General features: G+C 44.6%; 2 protein-coding genes and 1 pseudogene across 4 annotated transcripts; 2 read left to right on the top strand and 1 right to left on the bottom strand.

Moving 5' to 3' along the window:
• Positions 1-10,687: 10,687 nt before the first annotated feature.
• LOC120812405 (galanin peptides-like) lies at positions 10,688-16,064 on the top strand. Of its 2 annotated transcripts, XM_040168329.2 has the most exons (7): positions 10,688-11,012; positions 11,139-11,210; positions 11,636-11,690; positions 12,416-12,487; positions 14,634-14,720; positions 15,093-15,164; positions 15,724-16,064. In XM_040168329.2, the coding sequence occupies exons 2-7, from the start codon at positions 11,139-11,141 to the stop codon at positions 15,783-15,785; spliced, it is 420 nt and encodes a 139-aa protein (XP_040024263.1). In that variant the 5' UTR covers positions 10,688-11,012; the 3' UTR covers positions 15,786-16,064. The 2 variants fall into 2 exon arrangements, with proteins under 2 accessions (XP_040024263.1, XP_040024265.1); XM_040168331.2 differs by lacking the exon at positions 12,416-12,487.
• A 4,070-nt stretch (positions 16,065-20,134) lies between these two features.
• On the top strand, positions 20,135-21,558 carry LOC120808627 (histone H1 pseudogene; annotated as a pseudogene). Its single transcript, XR_013455183.1, has one exon. The product of XR_013455183.1 is annotated as a histone H1 pseudogene (transcript).
• Positions 21,559-23,160: 1,602 nt separating this feature from the next.
• On the bottom strand, positions 23,161-23,786 carry LOC120814183 (histone H3). The gene has a single exon (XM_040169597.2). It carries the CDS (start codon positions 23,609-23,611, stop codon positions 23,201-23,203), a length of 411 nt encoding a protein of 136 aa, XP_040025531.1. The 5' UTR covers positions 23,612-23,786; the 3' UTR covers positions 23,161-23,200.
• Between the last annotated feature and the right edge of the window lie 3,559 nt (positions 23,787-27,345).

Genomic DNA, 27,345 nt, shown 5'->3' with positions numbered 1-27,345 from the left:
GACAGGGACAGTAATTCAAGGGTATGTGTGTGAATGTCATACCTTTGCATTTCATTTTCCACAAATAAAGAAAAGAATACAAATGAATTGAAAGGCCCGGCAAGTGTATTTGTTTAGCACATTGTGACGGCAGGGCAATTTAGCAAGTCACATAAAACCATTTGATGCATCAAAAATAAGGTCAAATAAAAGGGAACATTGTCAAAACATTACGCAAGCTAAAGATAGAATAAAAGTTGCAGTTCTGTTGCAGTGCCTTTTATCTGCCCTTTCGTGAAACCACTGTAATTGGTGATTAGCTTTAATAGCTATGCAGTTAGCTTACTAACCTTTCCAAGGCTAGCTGAAATCTAGCTAGCTAACATTACACAGTACATAATATTCGTCAATATCATTAATCTAATATAATGGAAATGGGACCAGATGAATCATAGATGTTAACAGTTGATTAATGATCAACACGAAGCAGAACTGGAAACTGATTTCCTACATTACTACTCAGAAAGTACTTTATTATGCTGTTGAATTACAGTAGTCCTTTGCCGTGGTTAAATTACAGCACACACTGTTAATTTACATGCAAGGGATGAATGTGTGACTGTATGTTACAGTTATTACGTATAAGATACTTTATAAAATTCACTGTATATGTGAATTGTGAGATGTATAGATTTAAAATAGAATAAAACTTGCAGAGTAATTTAAGAATGTCTTTAAGAATTCCGAATTGCAGAAACGGTCGATTGAAGGCAGCAGCAAACAGAAAAGTCTTTAATCTGGATTTGAAGGAGCTGAGGGACTCAGCAGACCTGCAGCTTTCTGGCAAAAACTGAACGCTGCTTCTTCATGTTTAGTTCTGGCCCTGGAAACAGAAAGTAGACCCGTCCCAGACGACCTGAGGGTTCGTGGCGGTTCATAAGGTATCAGCAGATCAGAAATGTGCTTTGGCCCCAAACCATTCAGTGCTTTATCAACCAGCAGCAAGATTAAGTTTTTCCAAATGTGGTTTATAACATAAATCCTCTAATCCATGATATATTCTTTAGGTGATAACAGGGTGATTTTGTAACTAACTTGATATGAATGTTCAGGTTGAGGTTTGAATCTGATAGATTTCTACCTTGGTTTGTGGTTTTTAACATTTTAACAGTGATTGAAGCTCAGCGCTGACTTTCAATCGTTCATCCTTGTTACCAAAAACAATTACTTCTGTTCTATCTTTGTTTAATTGAAGAAAGTTTTGACACATCAATTTGTTGACTTGTTCAATGCATTTACCCAGACCCTGCATCGTACTGTAGTCCCCTGGTGATATAGTTATATAGATTTGCGTTTCATCTGCATAACTATGATAACACACTTTGTTGTTCTCTATAATCTGAGCCAATGGAAGCATGTAGATGTTGAAAAGAAGGGGCCCCAGCATTGAACCTTGGGGGGACACCACATGTAATTTTCTTCAGCTCTGATGTTTAATTAGATACCGACACAAAGTATTTTCAGTCTGTCAAGTAGGATTTACACCAGTTAAGTGCTGTGCCAGAGAGCCCCACCCAGTTGATTAGTCTATCCAGTAGTATGACAGTATCGACTGTGTCAAATGCTGCGCTGAGATCTAGTAATACTGAAATTCTGCCATTGTCTGTGTTCAAGTGGATCTCGTTGAAAACCTTTAGAGCAGTTTCAGTACTGTGGTGCTGTCGATAGTGATGTTACACATCAAATTAAACAGCAGAACCAGGGCTAGAAGTAAATGCACACTACATTTAACGTACATGCTCCAACACAACTCAAAAACGAATGACTAAATATCATAACTCACACGAGAGACAATTGGACAACAGAGGTTATGCGTCAACCTATTGTTCGCAAGCCCGACCTTCCCCATGAAACTCCTCTGCTGATCCTCGTTGGATAACAGTGCTGTCAATCTCATGGAAATGGCTCAATTCTTTAGAGTGTAACGATTTCAATGAGGTGTCAACCTGCTTGTTTTGCAGCCTTTTCTATTACTTCCAAAATGTCTGAACAAAGTCCTAAGCCTTCATTTGATTTTTTGTGGTTATTTTTAAAATATATATAATTTCATACATGATCCAATTCAAATGGCACAGAGGACAAAAATGTGCCCAAATGGTCATTTTGGAAACCTCGCCTTAACCGCCTGTATGAAGCGCATCTCTAAAAGTGTGTCCTTCACTTTATCAAAATTATCCTTTGCAGAGAGAATGTTAAAATATGCTTTGATCTGATAGAAGTTTGAAGGTATAACATTATTATTCCAATGAGATCATCCGAAATGTGCTTATATTTTTTAGAGAGATTTCAAGCTGTTTTCTTGTTTCCACATTGGGATTTAACCCAATAAACGGATCGTGCACCTTCTACATCATTGAAGACGTAGACGGTGCATGGTCATCAGGACGGCCTTGGCTACCTCCTTGTCCTCTCGTGTTAGACTGAGGACTGATAACCAGGTAGAATCTGTATTTCAAGAAAGGTTGAGCCAGTGCTAGCTGGTTAGCGGGCTAATCTGAATCCTGCAACGTTACATCAAAGTCTTTAACTAAACATTTACACTAACACTTGTTTAAACGAAAATTTGTTATCCATCTATATCCATCTAAAACTCTCGCCTCTCATCTCTCTGTCATTGCTTTAGGTTAATTCGCCTTTGAATAATCCAAATGCAGGATGAGTGTCCATTTCACGAATGACATGCTCTGTGGTGAATGTCTTTGTGTCCTGCTGAGGCTTTCCCATTGTGGCCGTCTCTCCAGCTACCTTCCTGGTTCCGTCAATGATGCTGAAATAGCTCACTGGTCCCATCCTTTCTTTTTCTGCTCAGCAAGACCCCTGTTCCTTCTCAAAGAACAGAGGTGCGTTGTGCCGCACTGCTGCTGGGTCTCCTTTGATGCTGAGGACAGCACAGACACATATGAAAGCAAATGAAACTGAGGCCCCGATGCTCCCCAACTCCCGAGCACTCACAACTTGGTAATTGGTAATTCTGGGAAGAAGAAAGATAGGCTTTTTCCTCTGTTACAGAACTTATCGCTATGTCATTTATATATAGATATGATGATCTAAGATCGCGTCGGTAATTTAAATGACTTCTCATCCTTTATTTTTAAATGCTTTATTATATATCCCTCCAGGCCATAGCCTTGTATTTTATTTCATAGCGTAGAGTCAAATTGTAAATTTGTAAATAAAGGTCTGTCTGTCTTGTTGTCCGTTGTCCTACTGTCTGATGTTATGCACCAACCGCCAAGCATAGTGCCCACCCTTCAGTTCCCCCTGGTAAAACAATGTCATCTCCGCCATGTGAATACTGGCTCTGAAGACCCAGATTTTGCACCCTGTCTGAGTTTTGGTGTCTTTGGAAATATGAAACTCCGGTAAAGGTTATAAGGCACTGCTATTGTGAGCAACTTGGCCAATACGTATAGTGCAAATGTACTTTGCCAGGACTTGGAAATCTTTGGAGGCAACTCTTCCTCGTGTGGAAGATTCATTTGTCACAGAGGTCAATAGTTTACAATGTACTTTATTCACTTATTCATAACTGCCACTCTAACCTAATTCAGACCTCCACGTTCGTCAGCGTTGGCCGCAGTAGAAGGAGATTGAGGCAAAGCAGAGCCGGATTATCGGGTTCAAATCGCGGACGCGACACTCCGACCGATCGTAACTCAATCCACCAAGCTACGTAACGCTGTGGCATCCAGGCGTGTAAACTCAAATATATACTGTTAGGGATTTAAGCCAGAAGTGCACCCCTAGTCAGGGAAACCTTAACAATACCCCATCCCGTCCACGGAAAAATAAGGCTCTACGTTTTAGAAGTAAAAACAGTAACTCTCGACCATTTGCACTAGAAATGTCCGACAGACAAACCCGCGTAGCCACAGCTCATTCACCCAATGGCCAAGACTGAAATGTACTTTAAAACAATTCCAGTACTGTATTTCATGAATGTGGAAACAATGTTTGCGTTATTCAGACTTGGATTTAACAAGACTGAAAAGAGGAGATACGTTATCTGGTAAAACGACTTCTGATTTCCTCTGAAGTCGACGGATCCGATGCACACAGCGTGACTTCAGGCGGCCGCCTGTAATGGAGAGAAGCTTTCCTAGAACACTCTCACCACTTCGTCAGGGGATCTGTCAATGGCCACAGTGTACCTTGACATTGTGTAACCAGGTGCCTGAGCACTCGCTCCCTCAAGATCCTTTCAGGAACGTGATGAAGAGTTCACTCCAATTCCTGCACAGCCTCAACAGAACGGCTCTGATCGGGGGGGTTTACTTTGTACGTATAATAATACATTTAACAGAAACTGCAATTTGGTCCTTTGTCACGCGTGGACTCGCTTAACAATAACACTGTGTTATGATTATTATGGAGAAACTGTGTAATCATGTCCATGATGCATTGTTAATTACTTTTGCCTTTTTGTAAATCTGGCAAATGAAGGAAATGAGGTTATTTGTTCTTTGCGGCTCCACAAGCTCTGAGGACCTGCACCTCCACCGGGGCCCGTCACGATTTTTTAGTTTCTTCTTTTTTAAAGCATGTTCATAATCAAATGCAGATAAGATGTTTTTTGTTGACGCATATTGAACATATTATAATTCCCTATGAATTGGATAACTACACGACTGGCTGTTGTAAGTCAATTTAAAAGTTGAATTCATTTGCGAACCAGGTTCTGGGTATTTTCCCAAGGAACTCGAGTTGTATTTCCTTGGTGTAAACAAGGTTTCTCCTTCAATCATGAATGACGATGGTGTCTCTCTCTGATGTGTGGACCAGTGGGAGCTGATCCAGCCCTCCCCTGAGGGGGGGGCGGGGGGGGGGCACAGATGTTTGTCACCTCGGAGAATAAAACTCGAGCCGAGGAACGACTCCTGTAGCCCTGATGCACGTCTTGTATGTGTGTCAACTCGGCTCCAGCATTGAATTGTTCAATGATCTCACAGGGGTGTAAGTAAGTAAAAACGCCGGTGTTTTCCCTCGGTGAAAGTCTGCGTTTGTTTTCTTGTTCTCAACCAACCACATAATAACAAACGTAGGATCAAAATAAGTCAACGTGGTCCTGGTTTCACTAGTTAAGAACATTGGTTTGCTGACTCAGCGCCTGTGTTTGTTTGAAGCAATCGTCCGATCCAACCTCCTCAAGTGAACTTTCTCGCTCTCCAAACTGCGTCAGTCGCTGCGGCTGTGTAATAATGACGCGCATGAGTCAACATCTGGATGTGTCAAAACCGTCGGCTGAGTCCCTCAGCGCCTTTAAATCCACATTAAAGACCGTTCTCTTTGCCGCTGCCTTTCATTGACCGTTTCTGCAGGTCGGAGTTCTTAAAGACATTCTTAAATTACACTGCTTTTATTCTATTTTACGGCCAGGACAGACTTTGTGAGGGAGGCCGGTGGTGGCGCTCAAATGTTTAACCTTTCCCCCCATTTCTCCATGCATCACGTCTCACTGTGTCTCTGCTCCTCCGCCATCATCTCCATCAGGTGACCTGACGCCATGGTAATGCCGACCATCATGTCTGATGCCAGTGGCCATCATTACAGCCAGTAACGGTACATTCTGGTGCGGTAAAGGCCGAAGGTCGGTGCGTGATGTGTGTGTGAGAGAGAGAGACATTAAATCCCACCTCTGCTGTTGTTTCCACGCAGCTTTTAAACCATCACCACGTTTATTTCGGCGACCGCAGGGACGATGTAAAATGCACCCAATATGTTTTGTATGTTTACCCCTAACAAACATTTTGGATGAATTTCATTAACATTTTTTTTTTTTTGCTGTGGGCTTCTAAATGGAGTCTAATGACCTTCGACTTGATGATATTGCAACAAATCAATATTACTGTTGCAGAAGGCTGTTATGTCTCAGCAGCTTTAATCCACCCACCCTGCATGATGCATCCCTACAAGATACAAGACCATTCACCTTCCAACTAGGTTCTACTCAGTCTTTAGATTGACCTTTTTTTTGTGACATGCGAACAGTCTTTTCAAACTAAACAATAAGGTTTCTTAATATTTAGTTAAACAAAAAAGGTTTTTACTTAAAATAAGCACCACATGTTTAACACACCAAAATGTTACAATTCACTGGACACAAATTGTGGCCTCGTCCGTCCTCTCCCTTAGGCCTTGTCGTTTGCACAACCTGGGGTATCCGATATCAGTAAATATCATATTTAACCGGCCCGCCAGTCATTAGGACGCACACGGCTGCCTAAAAGCACCAGAAGGCACTACAAAAACTACCGGTGACCAAGGGTTCGTATTCATCCTCATGGTTGGGTTCTGTTCATTTCTACAGTAGTAGAGTAGTTGATACTATTTGTACCCTCTGATTCTGGTGTCTTCATCGTGTGCTCTTGTTCTGCTGACATTCATTCCTTAAGGCTCCGTAGTAATTAATATAACCATCTGATACCAGCCCAGAAGTAGGAATATTCATCCAGCGAACCAAACCCACCTTGGAGTATCACAATAGCCAGTGTATTATTTGTGTGTCCATTGAGGCAAATTGGTGAATCCAGATGTTTTGATAAAAACATGATGTCATTTGGTTGTAATCGGGTATTTTTCCAAGAAGGTGCGACGCGTTGAGTGGGCCGTTCTGACAGTAACTCCTGGGACACTGTTTTCCTTACGGTGGCCTCCCGGTAACGTGAACAAGTGAGAGAGTCTCTCCAGAGCCCGTGTAGTAGAAACATGACGGTGCAACATGGAAAAGTCCTTACGTTGATACGAAGTCCCGCTAAATCCTACACATACCTTCGACCAAGGAGTAAATATCTGTTGATTTTTCTCGGAACAACGTGAAACAGGATTAAGCACTTGAGATTCATCCATTACAACAATGGCTTTTTAGTATTTATTTCCCTGTTGTTACCAAGATTCTGCCGTCCCTGGATGGATATGAAGACAAATGAACGTCAACAATCCGGGAGAGCAAATCAATCTCGAACGAGCAAAAAGTCCCCTTGAGCGTCCTCATGGTTGTGCGTGTTCATCCTCATGGTTGTGCGTATTCATCCTGATGGTTGTGCGTATTCATCCTGATGGTTGTGCGTGTTCATCCTCATGGTTGTGCGTGTTCATCCTCATGGTTGTGCGTGTTCATCCTCATGGTTGTGCGTATTCATCCTGATGGTTGTGCGTATTCATCCTCATGGTTGTGCGTGTTCATCCTCATGGTTGTGCGTGTTCATCCTCATGGTTGTGCGTGTTCATCCTCATGGTTGTGCGTATTCATCCTCATGGTTGTGCGTATTCATCCTCATGGTTGTGCGTGTTCATCCTCATGGTTGTGCGTGTTCATCCTCATGGTTGTGCGTGTTCATCCTCATGGTTGTGCGTATTCATCCTCATGGTTGTGCGTATTCATCCTCATGGTTGTGCGTATTCATCCTGATGGTTGTGCCTATTCATCCTGATGGTTGTGCGTATTCATCTTCATGGTTGTGCGTATTCATCCTCATGGTTGTGCGTATTCATCCTCATGGTTGTGCGTATCCATCCTCATGGTTGTGCATATTCATCCTCATGGTTGTGCGTATTTATCCTCATGGTTGTGCGTATTCATCCTCATGGTTGTGCGTATTCATCCTCATGGTTGTGCATATTCATCCTCATTGTTGTGCGTGTTCATCCTCATGGTTGTGCGTGTTCATCCTCATGGTTGTGCGTATTCATCCTCATGGTTTGTTGGTTCATCCTCATGGTTGTGCATATTCATCCTCATGGTTGTGCGTGTTCATCCTCATGGTTGTGCGTGTTCATCCTCATGGTTGTGCGTGTTCATCCTCATGGTTGTGCGTGTTCGTCCTCATGGTTGTGCATATTCATCCTCATGGTTGTGCGTATCCATCCTCATGGTTGTGCATGTTCATCCTCATGGTTGTGCGTGTTCATCCTCATGGTTGTGCGTGTTCATCCTCATGGTTGTGCGTATTCATCCTTATGGTTTGTTGGTTCATCCTCATGGTTGTGCATATTCATCCTCATGGTTGTGCGTATCCATCCTCATGGTTGTGCGTGTTCATCCTCATGGTTGTGCGTGTTCATCCTCATGGTTGTGCATATTCATCCTCATGGTTGTGCGTATCCATCCTCATGGTTGTGCGTGTTCATCCTCATGGTTGTGCGTGTTCATCCTCATGGTTGTGCGTGTTCATCCTCATGGTTGTGCGTGTTCGTCCTCATGGTTGTGCATATTCATCCTCATGGTTGTGCGTATCCATCCTCATGGTTGTGCGTGTTCATCCTCATGGTTGTGCGTGTTCATCCTCATGGTTGTGCGTGTTCATCCTCATGGTTGTGCGTATTCATCCTTATGGTTTGTTGGTTCATCCTCATGGTTGTGCATATTCATCCTCATGGTTGTGCGTATCCATCCTCATGGTTGTGCGTGTTCATCCTCATGGTTGTGCGTGTTCATCCTCATGGTTGTGCATATTCATCCTCATGGTTGTGCGTATCCATCCTCATGGTTGTGCGTGTTCATCCTCATGGTTGTGCATATTCATCCTCATGGTTGTGCGTATCCATCCTCATGGTTGTGCGTGTTCATCCTCATGGTTGTGCGTATCCATCCTCATGGTTTGTTGGTTCATCCTCATGGTTGTGCATATTCATCCTCATGGTTGTGCGTATTCATCCTCATGGTTGTGCGTATTCATCCTCATGGTTGTGCGTATTCATCCTCATGGTTGTGCGTATTCATCCTTATGGTTGTGCATATTCATCCTCATGGTTGTGCGTATTCATCCTCATGGTTGTGCGTATTCATCCTCATGGTTGTGCATATTCATCCTCATGGTTGTGCGTGTTCATCCTCATGGTTGTGCGTGCATGTTGAACTGGAGCCTCGCTAAGATGAAGCATTGTTTAATCTCAGTGTGTAACGGGTTCCACACAGTAATCACGCTGCTCTCCAGTCTCATTAAAAGGGATAGAAAGGCTGTATTGAATTGTACCAAATTAAAAATGCACCAGACAATGCAATAAACAGCAATTACAAGGGCTGTGTTATTAAAAATAAAGCATTTTTTCCTTAAGGGTTTAAATCCAAATTATTAATTTAATGTACAGTGAGTTGAACAGATGTTGGGATCTTTGGAGAAAATCTCTTGATTAGTATTTTTCAAATGAAGATGGAAATCGTTCTCATTTTGCACAGAACAACTGCAACACGGCGTGTTGCTGAATGTGTCTGTGGTCTGCGTTGTTGTCCACCCCTCTGTCTGTCCGTCGGATGGGGGTTCACTGAAAGGACACGGTTCCTACAACATGTTTAATCCACAGTGAAAACCGATGCTGCATCTCCAACTGCAAGAAGTGCAGTGAAGCCCTGCAGGGCAACGTAGCGACAGCAGCTCACGGCAAGCTTGGTTGGCGAGGTGCATCAGTTATTTCCATACCGTGACAATCTGGATGCCAATTCTGACCAACAAAAGACACTTTTTTTACTTACTGGAAAATTTAAAAGAGAGATACTTTAAGTCTGGGTTCACCCGCATTTCTGAAACTCTGAGCTACTTTAACAATATCGAGTAGTAGAGCTGCCTGTTTGATACAACACGTCCTGAATAACAAAGTTGCACAGATCACCCTTTTATAATAATAATACTAATAAGTGAATATGTGTCAATGTTAATTATCCTCAATGAATTCCACAACAATGATGGAAACACAGATATATTTAAACATGCAACATTTTTATTTCTGTTAATCAGTTTCAACATTCAATGTTTCACATTATACATACATTAGTACTATTGATCAAATCGTTAGCAATATCAACAAACGTGATTGACATCTTTGTCACCGACAGCTTTTCTAATGGTACCCTTTTAACCATGAAGAATATAGAACCCTTGTCGCTGTCTTCAGGGGCAGAAGAGTCAGGACTTCTTCTTTAGCTGTGCTGTCCACGGCTCGTCCACTGGATGCTAAACCCTCTGCACTTGACCAGATCCCGGTCCAGATGCCCCGTCAAGTGTTCGGACTATAGCCGACACTCGTACTTGAGTAGAGAGATGGGCTCGTTTGCTCAGTCGGGCTTCTGTTTGCAACCAGAGGGATCTGCTCCGTGCTGAGTCCCCACGCAGAGTCCTCTGTCTTCAGCTTGGACTGTCTGCACACACTATGCAAACGTGACCCTCAACTGGGCTCCTTCAACGCTCCTTCTCCTCCAACGGCGCTGCAAAATATAAAGAAAAAGGTTCAAAATGTTATTATTACGGAACAAAAGGCAACCGAAGAATCAAGAGCAGTAAAATCTTTGACGAGCCTTAACATTTCTAACACGTTAAAGGACAACATTTTATTAACCGTTCCCTTCTTTAAAAGAAGTCACGTATCAGCTCAGGACAGAAGAATTGCACAGAATTACCCCCCTCTCCCCCCTCCCCCCCCCTCCCCCTCTCTCCCCCCTCTCTCCCCTCTCTCCCCCCTCTCTCCCCTCTCTCCCCCCAACCACCCTCTGTTTAAAAGAATCCAATCCCAAGTCTCCGAGGGCGCCATAGAAAGACATCAGATGATGGCATTACGTGATATTATTGAATTTCATTGTGCGCGGTGTTCGTGACCCATCCGGTGGGCTGGGGGGGGGGGTTGAGGAGGGGGTTTGAGGGGGGGGGGGGGGGGTCTGGTGACGCGCAGTGCGGTCGGGCCGGAGAGGATAAAAGGGCGCGCGCAGTCTCCCCGGTTCACCGTCAACGCGCAGCAGCAACATCTGCCGCAGACATCAAAGCGCAACGAGCAACTTGTGCCGCAGACATCAAAGCGCAACGAGCAACTTGTGCCGCAGACATCAAAGCGCAACGAGCAACTTGTGCCGCAGACATCAAAGCGCACCAGCAACTTGTGCCGCAGACATCAAAGCGCACCAGCAACTTGTGCCGCAGACATCAAAGCGCACCAGCAACTTGTGCCGCAGACATCAAAGCGCAACGAGCGGGAAAGTCACATCAAAGGTAAGCGGCTCTTTCATCTCCGGACTAAAGTTCCCGACCAGCGGTGAAAGTTTCCCAGAATGTAGAAGTATGCGAGTATGTGGCCGACGCGGGTGTTGACGAAGTACTACTCGTGTCTCTCACCAGATGCGGAGGTACTTTGCAGTGTTTTGCGTGTCGCTCGTCTTCCTCTCGGAGACCGTCGGCTTGGTCATCGCGGTGAGTGACGCTGGACGGACCTTCTCTCACGTACACCGGCGACACACAGCACGTCATAGAGCTTCAACGCATTTACACAATGTGAATTAAATATCTGTTTTCTTCTAATTTAAACAAGAACTTTAAATGCACAATGAAGACAACCTATATATATACATGTGGGTACAAATACAGAGTAATCACCTTACACCTTAAATAAACATGTTATTTCATGAATGTGTCTTGGAGACATTTGGGTTTTAGAGAATTTAAATGACATATTTGTTTCATTTATGGAGAAAAGAACAATGCAAAGCTTAAATGCAATAAAAGCAGCTTCAAACTGAATGCATTGTGAGTGAGTGTAGTGAATATAAATATGGAAATTGGATACGAACATGTTTCATGTTGCATAAATGATCACGGTGTGTCTGGTGACCCTGCAGGCGAAGGAGAAACGCGGCTGGACGCTGAACAGCGCTGGATACCTGCTGGGCCCCCGTAAGTACGGCAGACACGCACACACACACACACACACACACACACACGCGCACACACACACGCGCACACACACACGTGGACTCACAGGAGACTTTACAAATGATTCACCCAAACCAGCGAATTATTTGGCTGTGCTTTTCCTTCAAAACGCCGGTCACATAAGATCTTGAATATTTATTTTTGTACCAAACATTTAACAATTACAATCTTTTAATCATAACCAAGAACTGTTGTTGTCTAATTATATTTTTTTTAAAAGTTCATTTAAAAGAGGCGCTGTGGTCGGTCTGTGCGTTTACCGCCATGATGCATCGACACGACGTCCTGAACCGACACGCGTGAACATCTCAGCCGTTCGGCTCCTTCACGCTCACTTCATGCGTTTGCTGCCGTCAGACTCCATCCCGCCTCCGTGCGCTCACGCCACGCGTGTTCTGTCCCGTCGAGGCATGTTCGTTTTTTTCAAAGACAAAACGAGCCGCGCGATTAAAAATCCCGGCGGTCGTCAGTGGAAATAGCGTCTGGTAGCTTAGCGTCTTGTTTAGGCCCTGTGGTGAAAAGGCTTCAACGGGGATTCGTCAATATTTAGAGGCAAGTTAACACGTATGTGGACAGCAGACACTTTACTCACATCCATTAATCACACTGTCCACACGTTTAAAATTGTGTTAGTTGATATTTTACGGTCACAACAAGCTCAGGTGAAGGTTGCTCCTGTGTTGCAGGTCGTATTGATCACCTAATTCAGATAAAGGATTCTCCCAGTGTGCGAGGCAGAGACGACCTGGTGACCCCATGTAAGATAGAAACGTACGGCCGCTGCAGGGCCTTGGTGTCGGGGGGGAGGAATTGCTCTGTCACACACATCCCGCCTCCTGAGCTGTCACTCATCTGGGAGGACGTCTGTCCGCCTGCTGCTGTCGCTGCTTACGCGTCCAAACGTGGCTAAAAAAAAATGTATTAGTTGTAGTGGGAAGCTACTTAAACACAGACCAGCTGACGCAGGTTAATCAGTGGGTTTAGTTTTTTATGGTTCCGCTCACTTTGCAGCCATTTTCCACAGCGACAAACGTGGTTTATTGGCGTGAGGTTGCGTGTTTAATGTCGCACACGGTAGGACGCGACATCGACACTGATAAATCTTTAAATTAAATTAAATTAAATTAAATTAAAATAAATTTATTTAATCTTTAAATTTACCATCTGTGAGATTAGATAAGTAATGTCAGACACAGATGCTGTTGATGCAGGAAGGCGTAGCTTAGCATAAACTACTGGCATTGAAATGAAACAGCAAAGCTGTGTTATAATATATCATTTCAGCTAAAACTTGAGTAACGTAAATCTTAATATCATGCTTTTATCTCTTTTATTTTAGTTGTGTGAAATATATATTTTTTCCCTTTTAAATGGAGCTGGTCGTGTCTCTGCACGGACGTTATGAACCTTTAAGTTGAGACCGGCTAATTCCTGGATTCAACAGTTTTTGGTATAAAAGCTCACATTTGCAAAGGAGAGGTAACTTTTTCCCAGCATGCCGTTCGACAGTATAAAGCCCTTTTCTGTACGATCTGTTTGCACCTCAATCTACTTTAAGAGCTTTTTAAGTCATTTTACACCGAACCAGAAATTACAACGCAACGCAATTCTCTTCCCATGACACAGTTTAACTGAAAAAAAAGAGAACAAGAACATTACATCACCTGTTATCAGACCAGATCCCTCCCCTTCCTCTTTGACCTTTCACAATAAAAGCCCCTGGATGTAAATGCTGAGGAACTGTTTACCAGAGGGAGGTGAAATTGACTCATTCCACTAAAATGAAACAAAAAAGTCTGGCAAAAAAGTGGGCTTTTTTGACATGGAGTGTTTTTAAAAACCTTCAAATTACCGTCATCGAAGTGGTTTAAGATCTTTCACTTACAGGTTATGCTTTTCTGTAAATAGACACAATATCAGTCAGACACGGGGAGAACATACAAACCCCACAGAAAGCTGCTGGACCACCAAGTACCACTGTCTGAAAAAGACCCCAGTCAGCAGGAACGGTTTGTTCATTTCGGCCCTTCCTGGTCACTCCGAGGTCACGGATTTGAATTGTACTCGTAGTTAAACACACACAGCTAAGCAGCTCGAGCTCTACTCAAGCTAACGAGTAACCCAAATTACCTCCAGCCAATTAGCATCCGTCCCGTCGAACCTTTCAGTGGGACACGCACTATTCAACCAAACGATAAGAGGAGTCTTCTAAGGGTTCTAAGCAGACCTCTGGGTCAGCAGTCAGTGTGGACCTCTTCATTGGGGCGCCACACATCAGGAGGTTGGGGGGGGGACACGCCGCCGCCTGATGGGACTCTTATGTCGCCATCGACAGAGGTCTCCGTGTGGCGTTTGCACAATGTGCGAGTGTTGGGACGAGGCTTGTTTCAGAGGACACCTCGCTGTGACCTGCAGGCTCGCAGGAACACGGCGACCGCTAGCAAAGCATCGCCGCGGCTAAGCATCACCGCGGCTAAGCATCACTGTAAGCATCACCGCGGCTAAGCATCACTGTAAGCATCGCCGCGGCTAAGCATCGCCGTAAGCATCACCGCGGCTAAGCATCGCCGTAAGCATCACCGCGGCTAAGCTAACCACAAACCATTTCACCAGCATTGTTCTAACGCTTTCTTTGTGTGCATGTGACACCGCTGCCAAAGACGTGTTCCATTTCTTTGCCGCAATTCCACGAGCCAAGCCCTGCAGGTGGTCCGTACAAGAGTCTCAACCAAACATTTCAAAGCAAATAGAGTGATGTAATAAGCAAGTGGACAACATTGTCCTTTAGATATTCTCTGAAGAGCAGATGTAGTTTGAACAACAGCCTCGGCTGAAATGCTGTAATAAGTGAACTCACTTATTTGTTTGACTGCATCAATCGTGATGTCACTCCTCATTGTCCAGATGGAATAGATGGACACAGGACACTAGGAGACAAGTCGGGTCTAGCTGGCAAGAGGGACATGGGCCAGGAGGAGGACTTCAGAACAGGTCTGTCTCTCTATCTCACTCAGTTTTCTGTGTGGTATTTTTTGACGATTGAAGTAAATGGAGGCCTGATTTAAACGATATCAAGACATCTGTTCAAACTCTCACTCGCATGGGAGTCAAATGCACACAACTCTGCCACCATTGTACTATTTAAAATACTCGCTTATCAGGAGTTTGTCTGTTTCAGAAACAGAATATTTCGTATATGCAAACAGAGCAGTTGTTTGAATCAGAGTTTTCTATCATGTTGACATTTTTCTGAAGGAATCTTTAGGACTCTTCTCGGTGTCAGGATGTCTTAGTGTCCGGAGACACTGATATTCTCACGTGAGAACTTCCAGTTGGCTGCATTCTGTTGCTTTACGTCCGCAGGTTCCCAGAGAATAGCAGATGGAGACGTCATCCACACCATCATTGACTTTCTGTCGTACCTGAAGCTTAAAGGTACGTTCATCGTCTCTATGTGGACTCATCTCAAAGCGAGGAGTGATTCTCTGCAGAAGACCCACAACCGCATTGCCAAATACGCAGCAAATGTTTCATCATCGATGTTTCTTCAAACCAAAGACACGTCGAAGGTCGCCTTGAGATCGACGACGCATTGAGCGGCCGTCATCAAAACGATAGATCAGAGTTGCCCAACAGGTCGATCGGCAGTAGATCGTAGTGGATTGTGACGTGACGCATGCGCGGGAGCTAACGGAAAACTAATGCTAATTAGCGGCGAACCCCACTATAACAGTAGGGAGAACACTGCTGTTAGAATGTTACGATGCCACGTTAACGTGGGACGCGACCCCCCAAAGGGTACGCCAGCTTCAAAGGTTACCGGGTTGATTCATAATCACTTCACACTGTTCATCGAACCGGTTTCTGGTCCAGAAACGTCAACGTTCAACGTATCAGGTGGTTTGCAGGAAGCTGCACTAATACATACGCACATTTTAAGCGGGGTAATGATGTGCATTGTCTTTATTAACACTACAACGTGTGTGTGTTGCAGAGATGGGAGCCTTGGACATCCTGCCGTCCTCTGTGACATCAGATGAACTGGCCAATCCCTAACGCCGGTTCCTCTTTCGTGCGTCTCCGTCTCCCCGGGTCCACGTTCCTGTTGTCCGGACTCCCGCCGCCCTAAATGTTGCTCCGTCACACTCTGATGCTGGACGTACCGGCGTTTGGGCGGTTTACAAATCGTACAGATGCTTCTGTTGCTGTGTAAATAAGTCACTTTTTACGGAGGACCTCTGTTCAGTAAACAACAGTGTTATCTTATTATGCTTATTATTATTATCGTCTATCGATTTATGAGAATGGGAAATAAATAAACGAATCACGTTGCGCTACTTGAATTCTTTCTTGCCGTCATTCATGCGTTTGGGATTTCAGAATAAAACGCATATGATATTTCTTGTCACATTACAGGTCATTTAGCGGACGCTTTTTTATACAAAGCACTCACGCTGCATTTTTAACACGTGGCTTCTTACATCTTTTCCGGGGAGCAATTAGGGGTCATGTGTCTTGCTCAGGGACACCGCCGGGGCTCGAACCGCCAACCTTGCAGGTTCAGGCTCACCTTCTCCACCATCGACTCCAACCGATCCGTAGAGATGAAGAAAGAAACACAAAAACGTATTTTACCATCAAATTTCTGAGTGATGTCAACTCCACAAACCATACAATGTAACATTAGTGTTATTAATATGAATTATGACAATACATTAAGTTCTGTCCAACTGTACTTTACGTATTTCAGGGTTTACAAGGTTCCATTCTGCGGACATGTTACATGCTAACGTGGCTGGAATAAAGCCCATTATGTTTTAAAACTTGAAGGTGTGAAGATGTGAATCCAGCATTGTAATCATATTTTTAATAATAGGCATGATTATCCACGTACAGGCATGGAAACATTTAAAAACAGCTTTTTTAATGACTTGTAAACAAAGGTATCACGTACTTGATAACAGGCAGGTTTTATTTCATCAAATTCGACTCCAGCCAAATTAACCCGATGGTTGATGTCACAAACTAATCTGCGCTCAAACGTTAATTTAAACTACTAGACTTCAGTCATCAAGATAATTGCGCTCATCCAACTTCTAAAGTCACATCACAAAGTGAGTCTAGCCATAAGAACACAAACTGTACATGTTTTACTTCCGTGGCTCAGTGTGCTGAATGCCTACAAGTCCTGTTAAGGTGCCCTATTATATTTATTTATGACTATTACACATGTATTTGTCTATTCTGGATGAAAAAAGGTGTGTGTCATGTCTTGACACATCAAGAATTGAAGTGTGTAACTGTAACTATCAACAGGGCCCTGTGATTGTGAATGGTTTGTGTGACGGTCATTAGATGATTTCAGTGCACACAATGATTCTTACAACATGATTCTCAATGTGAAACTCACGAGACAAACTCGTGTTAAAAGCACCAAAGTGATTCGGTCTCAATAGAGAAATCCGCCTGTGAGACGCATGCGCAGTATCACACAGAGGACAACCAATCACGCTCGAGCAACCGCACAGTGACATTTGCATCTCGTTCATATATGAACACCGTCCTGTTCACATCGCGACATTGTCAGTCTGCGACAGAGACTTGAATCATGCCTGAGGTTGTGAAAGCGCCCAAGAAGGGCTCCAAGAAAGCCGTGTCCAAGGCCGTCAGCAAGAGCGGCAAGAAGAAGAGGAAGACCAGGAAGGAGAGCTACGCCATCTACGTCTACAAGGTGATGAAGCAGGTGCACCCCGACACCGGCATCTCCTCCAAGGCCATGGGCATCATGAACTCGTTCGTGAGCGACATCTTTGAGCGCATCGCCGGCGAGGCCTCTCGCCTGGTTCACTACAACAAGCGCTCCACCATCACCTCCAGGGAGATCCAGACCGCTGTGCGCCTGCTGCTGCCCGGCGAGCTGGCCAAGCACGCCGTGTCTGAGGGGACCAAGGCCGTGACCAAGTACACCAGCTCCAAGTGAGCCTGATGTAGACCACCAACCCAAAGGCTCTTCTAAGAGCCACCCACCTCTTCTAAAGACCGTTTCCTCCAGTGTTTAATTGAATACAATTGTCACTGCAGGTATAAAGGCTATATAGATCTTTGAATCATAAAAACTTGGGATATTCATCCTAGTTTCTCATCGATGCTTAAAGTGAGATTTCCATTTATATATTGAGGAAAAATGCGTATATCGTCCAACTTACTTCTAGGGAATCTATAAACCCAAAGGCTCTTTTAAGAGGCACCCACTTCTAAAGAATAAAAAAGTGGCGCTCCGAGAGTGTTAGACTGGATTTACAGTCCGTGCACATGTGACATCCTGTCCCAAAACCCTCACATTGGGACAGAAAAAATCCCCATTGGATAATGTCAGGAGGGATTCATCTCCCGGGATGGACTACAATTGTCATTTGTACAGAATGAACGATGTGGAAGACGTTTCCTTCCTATAACCGAAGTGATTCAAATAATTGCGATTAGTGAGCAAGGTGTATGGCAGGACCGCTGCAGGGACAACGGTCAGAACCACCATCCACAGAAGCCTGTGGGGAGGGAAAGCACAGAGACTTTAGGAGAGGGTAATGTTGGTTTATGATGACGGTAATATTAATATTCATAATAGCAGCCGCAGGTGTCAGCAGGGCCACGGTAGGAGGCCAGATATAACCATGACCCATGGAAACCTGTGTTGCGAAAAAGCCCAAATACTCCATTGAAGGAACAAATAAATGTTACATTAATGTTTACAGCAAAAGAAATTGGGATATTAATGGTGTTAGAGGCGGTTGGTCCTGACTCCTGCGTGGCCCTGTTGACACCAGAGTCCAGACAGAACTACGATTGACGGAGACCTGCAAGAAAGCACAAAAAAAAAGATCCGGGAAAGAAGCTGAATTAGTGATCTGTATTAACGAGATGTGGATTATTGTAGAAGGAGAGAGTGAGAGGAGCTCGGTGTGTCCTAAGAAGTCTCCCGGCAGTCTAAGCCCATAGCAGGCAGAAGTAACCAAGACAAATCAGGTGGTCTTCTCGCAGACCGCCTTTGATCAGTCTCAAATCAATTAATAGTAAATGTGAACAAGACAGTAGCAGACGTGAACAACACATGATAAGTGGCGTTCTCGCAGATGGCAGAGCTCTTTTTCTGTGGATTTCAGTTTGATGTTTCTAAGACATTATTGAAGTCTAACAAGCTGGTCGGTCTGCATAACAACGGAAGCTTATGCAGTGTTTTCTGATAACATCGCCCAAAGGAAGCATATACAGGGCAAATAAAATCGGTCCAAGCTCAGAACCTTGTGGAACCGTGAGCAACATTGGTGGTCATCGAGGATTCACCGTTTACGAGCACAAACTGGGATTGATCCAATAAATAGGATTTAAAACAGCTGAGAGCAGTTCCTTTAATATCAATCTATCAATTCTAGTCTCTGCAACAGGACAGAATGATCAATGGTGTCAAATGCTGAGGCCCAGCAAGGCAAGAAAAGAGATGAGTTGGACTTGGAAAACCGTGCTTAAAACTCATATAGTCAATAACAGGTACCAGTATGAGCTGTTCTTGTGCCCATCCCCAGATTTGCATAGTTTGCTATTTTAACTTTGTGCAATCAACATGATGTAAACAGGCTGCAATTGTGTAATTTCATAAGTGTTGAACATAAAACATGTTAATTCAGTTTAAAATCTCTATTTATTTCTGTATGAATTAGTCAAACCTTTTGATTGTTATGCATAGAAATACTTTTTTAATGAATGTCAGTAATGGCAATGATGGTTATTTGTATTCACTTAAATGCAACTGCATCTGTGCTAATAGGATTCATCAGCACAACAGAAATAACGTATGTGTTATAGTAACAGTGCTATGGGAGCATAAAAGTGTAATTGAGGATTACACATTGATGTATAAAATAACAGAAGACATGTCCACAGTGAGGAGGTCTGATTAAACTGCACCATAAGCCACCACCGTCTCCAGTGTGTTTACTGTTCGCAGTATAACTCTAGTTTATTAAAAACTGATCAACATCTGATGGTTATTTTTAAATTGCAATCCTGAATAAACATGTGGAGCAGTTGGAAAACGACTTTTGATGGAGATGTGATGCAATTTAAATACTTTTAGGAGAGAAATGAGTGTGAAAAGCCGCTGGTCAGCGCTGTCCTCGGCGCTGAGTAGGTGACGTTTGAAGGCTCCTCAAACCAAACGCATCGATCATCAGAGCTCCACGTGACCTGAACACGCAGAGAAACTAGTCCGCTATCGGCTCCTCCGCCTTCAGCCTCCAGCACCTGAAGCACATTTAGCTTTTAGTCTTTAATCAGTGGAGAGAAAACACACGTGACTCGACTTTCACGCTGCACGAGCAGCTCCGGGCCGGGTTGAGTCTCCACGGTTCTCATGGTGCGTTTAAGTGCAGTCCGCTGCTTCGAGCTCTTCATCGGTCTCAGTCTCCCGAGTCCTCGACGACGCAAACGCACAACAGCGGGACGAAATGGCAGAAGAAGCTCCAGCTGCGGCCGCCGCCGCCGCGCCCAAAGCGGCCAAGAAGAAGGCGTCCAGGCCGAAGACGGTCGGTCCCAGCGTCTCCGACCTCATCGTGAAAACCGTGGGCGCGTCCAAGGAGCGGAGCGGCGTGTCCGCTGCCGCCGTCAAGAAGGCTCTGACCGCCGGAGGATACGATGTGGACAAGAACAAGGCCCGCGTCAAGACCGCCATCAAGAGCCTGGTGGCCAAGGGGACTCTGGTCCAGGTCAAGGGGATCGGGGCCTCCGGCTCCTTCAAGGTGAGCAAGACCACCGCCGACAAACCGGCAAAGAAAGCCGCTCCTAAAGCCAAGAAGCCCGCGGCCAAGAAACCCGCAGCGGCCAAAAAGCCCAAAGCAGCGGCAGTGAAGAAAGTTGTAGCCGCTAAGAAGTCACCGAAGAAGGCCAAGAAACCCGCAGCGGCCAAGAAGGTGGCCAAGAGCCCCAAGAAGGTAGCAAAGAGCCCCAAGAAGGTGGCCAAGAGCCCCAAGAAGGTGGTGAAAAAGGCCCCCGCAGCCAAGAAAACCCCCGTGAAAAAGGTCGCTAAGCCCAAAGCCAAGAAAGCAGCAGCACCCAAGAAGAAGTAAACTGACCTCAGTCTGAACAACCAACGCTTCTATAAAAGGCTCTTTTAAGAGCCACCCAATCCTCCCTTAAAGAGCTTTTACTTCATTATTCAGCTGTAGACTATAGCTGTGATTTCCAGAATGTATCATACAAGGGCTAGGTCATTCACTCATGTAACATTAGCTAGTATGAGCATCTAGGGAGCAGACACATGGGCTACTTAAACATAGCAAAGAATACCCATCATGTAAAACTGCACATAGAATTGTTTAAAATTGTTGTTGATGGTTACAACGTATACTAAATTTTGATATTAAACAGGAGATCAACTCTTCGGAGAGAGTGCGTGGCCCTTAAAAGGACCGTTGTGGTTTTGGTAGTAAAAGTCGGCCTTTATCCACCGAAGCCGTACAGGGTGCGTCCCTGTCTCTTGAGGGCGTAGACCACATCCATGGCGGTCACCGTCTTCCTCTTGGCGTGCTCGGTGTAGGTGACGGCGTCGCGGATCACGTTCTCCAGGAAGACCTTCAGCACACCGCGGGTCTCCTCGTAGATCAGACCGGAGATGCGCTTCACTCCGCCGCGGCGAGCCAGACGGCGGATAGCGGGCTTGGTGATGCCCTGGATGTTGTCACGGAGGACTTTACGGTGACGCTTGGCGCCTCCTTTGCCGAGTCCCTTTCCTCCCTTTCCTCTTCCGCTCATGTTGTCAGATAAGTTTGAAACAAGACAAGCGAATAGGGTCAGTTCACAGATATTTAAACCCAGTCGGAGGACGTGACAGAAGACACGTTGCTTGAAGTTGGTTCCCTCGCGCCCCCTGCTGAACTACACCACTAATCAATGAATGTCTCCTGCTCGTTGTTGGACCTTCGAAATGTCCTTTGAATTCAGCCTTTGATGAATCTATGGAGGGATTTCTAAAGACAGACCCCTTTATAATATTTAGCAAAAAGTTAAATCCTTAATTTCTGAGTGAGGCTACTGCTGGTCCATGTTTTAGATCACTACATTTTCTCAGCACATGGATCAGCTGAGACTACAATGTTAAACAGCATCTGAAACCTTTATTTCTAGCAGAAATCAAATTAAAGATGCCTCTTTGCATGAATTTAAAACATTTTTTATGTTACCTTTAATTACCTGAGTAACCGATATCAGTTCATACTCCCAATATTTAAATATTGTAGAAAGAACAAGCTGGGTGTACAAACGTGCTCTATCGATCGGCCAACATAAAAAATGATCTTTCCTCATTTTTTCTGAAGTGAGTGAAGGTCCTTACTAGAGGAGTCCTCAGGGTTGCTCCTGTTGCACCTCCCTCCAACTCTTCCACAGCAGAAGATCTCGACTCTTCCCCAAAGCAACCACGCAACTTCAGCCTGTTGAACTGACCCACGCCGTCGTCACGGCCCATCGCCAGCAACATGGTGACGTTACCTAGCAACCGTCGACACCATCAGCGAGAGGCAACCACCAGACACTCGACTACAACAGACGTGTGTGGGTTTACCTGCACGGTACGAGGTCAGCTCCTTCCCACTCTGACTGTTGGTGATGTTGCTCTCGGCAACGGCAGCGTGCAGCCCGGCGTGGTATGCCATCTTGGGCTCGTGGACGTCAGCGCAGTCTCCCACCACGAAGATGTTGGAGAAGCCTGCAGGTTATCGGCCAGACAGCTGGCTGCCAGCGGGGACAGATCACCAGTCAAAGGCACAGAGGACTTCACGTGCTGTCTGAGTGTGACGACCTCGCTGTCAAACGGGGCTGATCTGTTTGAATTGATGCGTATGTTGAAAGTTGTTAACTTGCCTGCGGTATTTTGCCACACTTGTCTTGGCGGTGTCAGATTATGCCAAGAATATAATGCAAATTTTCCTCAGAGGCCTTTAGTCTGTATACTTCCCCCGTCCCGAAACCCTCACAGAAACAGGGAAAACTTTTGATAGGGAGATTAAAAAAAAACTTATGGAGAACGGCAGAGGATGCCAGACTGAAAGATGTGTACAGAATAAACAGAGAAGATGTAAAATACGTTAAATTCCTCCAACAGAAATGATTCAGATATACTTATGGTATGCAATTCTTCATATGTCCAACAAAGTAATATCAATATCACTCACACACCTTACGGTCCTTATGACAGCAGTAGAAGAATGGTTGAGATTATGCCTGTTAGCTGGGGCACTTTGACATTGAGGACGTACATTGTAAACATCTACATGATTAAAGACATTATTCATAAAACTCTGGATTGACAACTTTTCTAAAATCATGAGTTCATGTAGGTGGTCGCGTTAAGGAATAAGTTCTTTACAGAGAGTGAGGTGGCTCTTAAAAGAGCCGTTGTGGGGTCAGTAGGAGCAGACTTCTCAAGCTCGCTCCCCGCGGATGCGGCGGGCCAGCTGGATGTCTTTGGGCATGATGGTGACCCTCTTGGCGTGGATGGCGCACAGGTTGGTGTCCTCGAACAGGCCCACCAGGTAAGCCTCGCTGGACTCCTGCAGAGCCATAACGGCGGAGCTCTGGAAGCGCAGGTCGGTCTTGAAGTCCTGAGCGATCTCTCTCACCAGACGCTGGAAGGGCAGCTTGCGGATCAGCAGCTCCGTGGACTTCTGGTAGCGACGGATCTCCCTCAGGGCCACGGTACCGGGCCTGTACCGGTGAGGCTTCTTCACGCCGCCGGTGGCCGGGGCGCTCTTGCGGGCGGCCTTGGTGGCCAGCTGCTTCCTGGGGGCTTTGCCTCCGGTGGACTTACGGGCGGTCTGCTTGGTTCGTGCCATGATCGACTGGTCTCGCTCTGGTGAAGTGAACTCTGAGCGGAGACACTCGGCTCTTAAAGTGTGGACCGGCTGTGGAGCGGTGACGCAGCTTCAGACCTCGGCTCCTGATTGGTGGAGGACTCCTCCCGGAGCTCAGCCGCGCCTCCACAGGAGAGTCTGCGATGCTCATTGGTGGAAAACTATTTCAAACTGTCCGCCGAATCTCAGAGCTCCCGCCCTCGGTGCTCGTGCCTGGAGCCGCCCGGCTCGCTCCACGGACACGTGCATTGTTTGCTGGTGCACCTTATTTCTGACTTTTTTTAACTTTATTTTTAATTTAAATTCCTCTTGCACCACGTTGTCTTGTAATCATTGTCTTATAAAATATTTCTTATCAACCTACATCTTATATAAAACTGTTTTTTCATGGACTACTGGGATGTATGATTGTATGTGTATGTGATGTTTTGTACTAGTGTGTCTCTCGTGAGCAACTAGTCATTATAATTTGTGGTGATTGTGTACTTTACAGTTTTGTGCTACCACTATAAATTGAATCATGGGCCCCCACCTATAAGCTTTCTTTAGCTTCTTTGGGGGACCCATTCACCTTACCCAATTAATCTTGTACCTCCCCAGCTGTGTTATGTTTCAAGTGGTATTGTGTGAATAAATAAAATTCATTCATTCATTCTCTGATTCAAATTCCTTGTATGTCTTATATAATTTGGTAATAAATGTTCCTGATTCCTGATAATATAAACCATATAGTTTGAGATTAAATTCCTCTCTACTGCCAGTCACTGACTTGAGCTTATTTGAATTTACGTTAAATAGACTGTTTACAGCAGATGGAACAAAGCTGACGCCAAGCAGAGCTGATTGGCTGTTGCCCTGCGGACACGTAGTAACTATTCACTGTGTAACATCATTAACTACTATTCACTGTGTAACGTCATTAACTACTATTCACTGTGTAACATCATTAACTACTATTCACTGTGTAACGTCATTAACTACTATTCACTGTGTAACGTCATTAACTACTATTCACTGTGTAACATCATTAACTACTATTCACTGTGTAACATCATTAACTACTATTCACTGTGTAACATCATTAACTACTATTCACTGTGTAACGTCATTAACTACTATTCACTGTGTAACATCTTTAACTACTATTCACTGTGTAACGTCATTAACTACTATTCACTGTGTAACATCATTAACTACTATTCACTGTGTAACGTCATTAACTACTATTCACTGTGTAACGTCATTAACTACTATTCACTGTGTAACATCATTAACTACTATTCACTGTGTAACATCATTAACTACTATTCACTGTGTAACGTCATTAACTACTATTCACCGTGTAACATCATTAACTACTATTCACCGTGTAACGTCATTAAATCACAGATTACAACGGTCCCAACGTCTCGTTGCCATCTGTAAAGATAATCTTATTTATAAGAGAATTTTTATTTTGAAAAATGAACTGTTCAAAGGAAAAGGTCAGTCGAAGAGAATCCACATGCAAACACCTATTTACCCGATCAAGTGCAACAAAGACTGAATGTGCGGACGGGAACAGAATCTTCTTCCCAGCAACAGGTTGTTCAGCCAAAGGAAAGCGCTGATGGACCATCTGTTAGAGCTCAGGATATGACTCCTCTAACACAACCTGGATATAATGATCATAATCAAGGTGATATCTATCACATCATTCAGAAGCAAAGTGACATAACCACTCTTCTAGCTCAACACAATCTCTCTTCTACTTTACCACCAAGAGACATTCCCGTTTATGATGGGATCCCTTGCAATATGGAGTTTTCATCAGGGCATTCGAGAGAGGAGTGGAAAGAAAGACTGATGACTACAGCTATTGCTTTCCTAGAGCAATATACCAGAGGGTATCCAAAGGATTTAGTCCACAGCTGTCAACATTTGTCTTCGGCTGAGGGCTATAAAAGAGCAAAAGAGCTGCTTAAAGAACATTTTGGTAGCGAACATGAGATTGGTACAGCATACATGGACAAAGCAGTTGCCTGGCCAGCGATCAAGCCAGAGGACTTGAAAGCATTGCGAGCGTTTTCATTATTCCTGAGAGGTTGTTGCAATGCAACAGCTCACCTATATGGAGGAGTTGAACTTCGCTTCCAGCATGAAGACCATTCTTCTGAAACTTTACAAGCTCAGAGACAAGTGGAGGAATAGGGCATGTCAGCTCCAGGAACAACATGGACGTCGAGCTAGTTTCTCTGACTTGGTAGACTTCATGGAGAGACAAGTGAAGATATTGTCGGATCCACTTTTTGGGAACATCCAGGATGTCACAGTAAGAGAGAGGCCGAGACCAAGAGGAAGCAGTTTTTGCAACTACTGCAACACCTGTGGAAATGCCAATACAAGAAAAAATGACAAGTGGAATGAAAAATGTATCCGTCACTAACCCTCAAAATTCCTGTTTGTTCTGTGAGAGAGATGGTCACACATTGGTGCGGTGTCCACAGACCAGGAAAAAGATGCACAGGGAAAAAATTGACTTCTTAAAGAAAAGGGGAGTCTGTTTTGGCTGTTTGAAGGTAGGACACATGAGCAAAGACTGCGATAGTTGTTTGACTTGTGACATCTGCAACAAAAATCATCCTGAAATACTTCATATTGAATAAAGAGACATAGGAAGGAAAACAGAATTGGATGGAAAATCAATTAGGAGCAATGCTGTTCTCTCACCTCATACATGTGGGCATATTGGGGCCGGTGAAGAAGCCTGTCTCTTCTCTATTGTTCCAGTACAAGTTAAGACCCCCAAGGGAGACACTGTTGCAGACGTATGCGTTTTTGGACCATGGAAGCTCAGCCACCTTCTGCACAGAACGCCTGATGAGAAGACTGAATGTAACAGGACAAAAGACTAGTATTCTTTTGCGTACAATGAACCAAGTGAAACCTGTGACTAGTCATCATATCCCAGGTTTAGAGATATCAAGTCTGGACAAAACTGATTTCATACAACTGCCCAATGTATTTACACACAAGATCATGCCCGTTTCCAATCTCAACATTCCCAGACAAGAAGACCTGATTCAATGGCCTTACTTGAAGGACGTCAAGATTCATGAAATAGATTCTGGCATTGACCTGCTCATTGTCAGGGGTGCGGGTGGAAGGCAGGACTCAGATGCAGACTTGCAGGAAACAAAAGGACTTTAATAGTCAAAGGTCAAAAACACAGGAACCGGGAGGAAAAACAGCAGGCAACATGTGTGACGAAAGACAATGACGCGACAAGTGACACAAGAGACACACGGCTTAAATACACAAGGGAGGTGCAGGTGATTGGACACAGGTGGAAACTATTAGACGATCACAGGGGATGACGGGACAAGGCAGGAAGTGAAGTTACCCGGGGACACGAGTGGCAGAAAACTACAAAATACAACAGGAAGTGAACCACACCGTGACACTCATAGGCACAAATGCGTCTAAGGCATTGGAACCTTGGGAGATGGTCAACAGCCAAGCCAATGGACCATACGCTGTGAGGACCCTGTTGGGGTGGGTCATATATGGTCCTCTGAGAGGAGACAACAGCAGGGATGAGAATGGCTGCCCTGCTGCTGCTGTCAACCGACTGTCCATCGTGAACTTAGAGGAGCTACTGGTTAAACAATACAATCACGACTACAATGAAGAAACCTGCAAGGAAACAGAGAAAATGTCCAGAGAAGAGATAAAAT

This window comes from Gasterosteus aculeatus, chromosome Y (genome assembly GCF_964276395.1).
Source record: "Gasterosteus aculeatus chromosome Y, fGasAcu3.hap1.1, whole genome shotgun sequence".
Lineage (NCBI taxonomy): Eukaryota > Metazoa > Chordata > Actinopteri > Perciformes > Gasterosteidae > Gasterosteus > Gasterosteus aculeatus.
The sequence above is the reverse complement of the archived record's forward strand: the minus strand, read 5'-3'. Positions and strand labels throughout refer to the sequence as shown.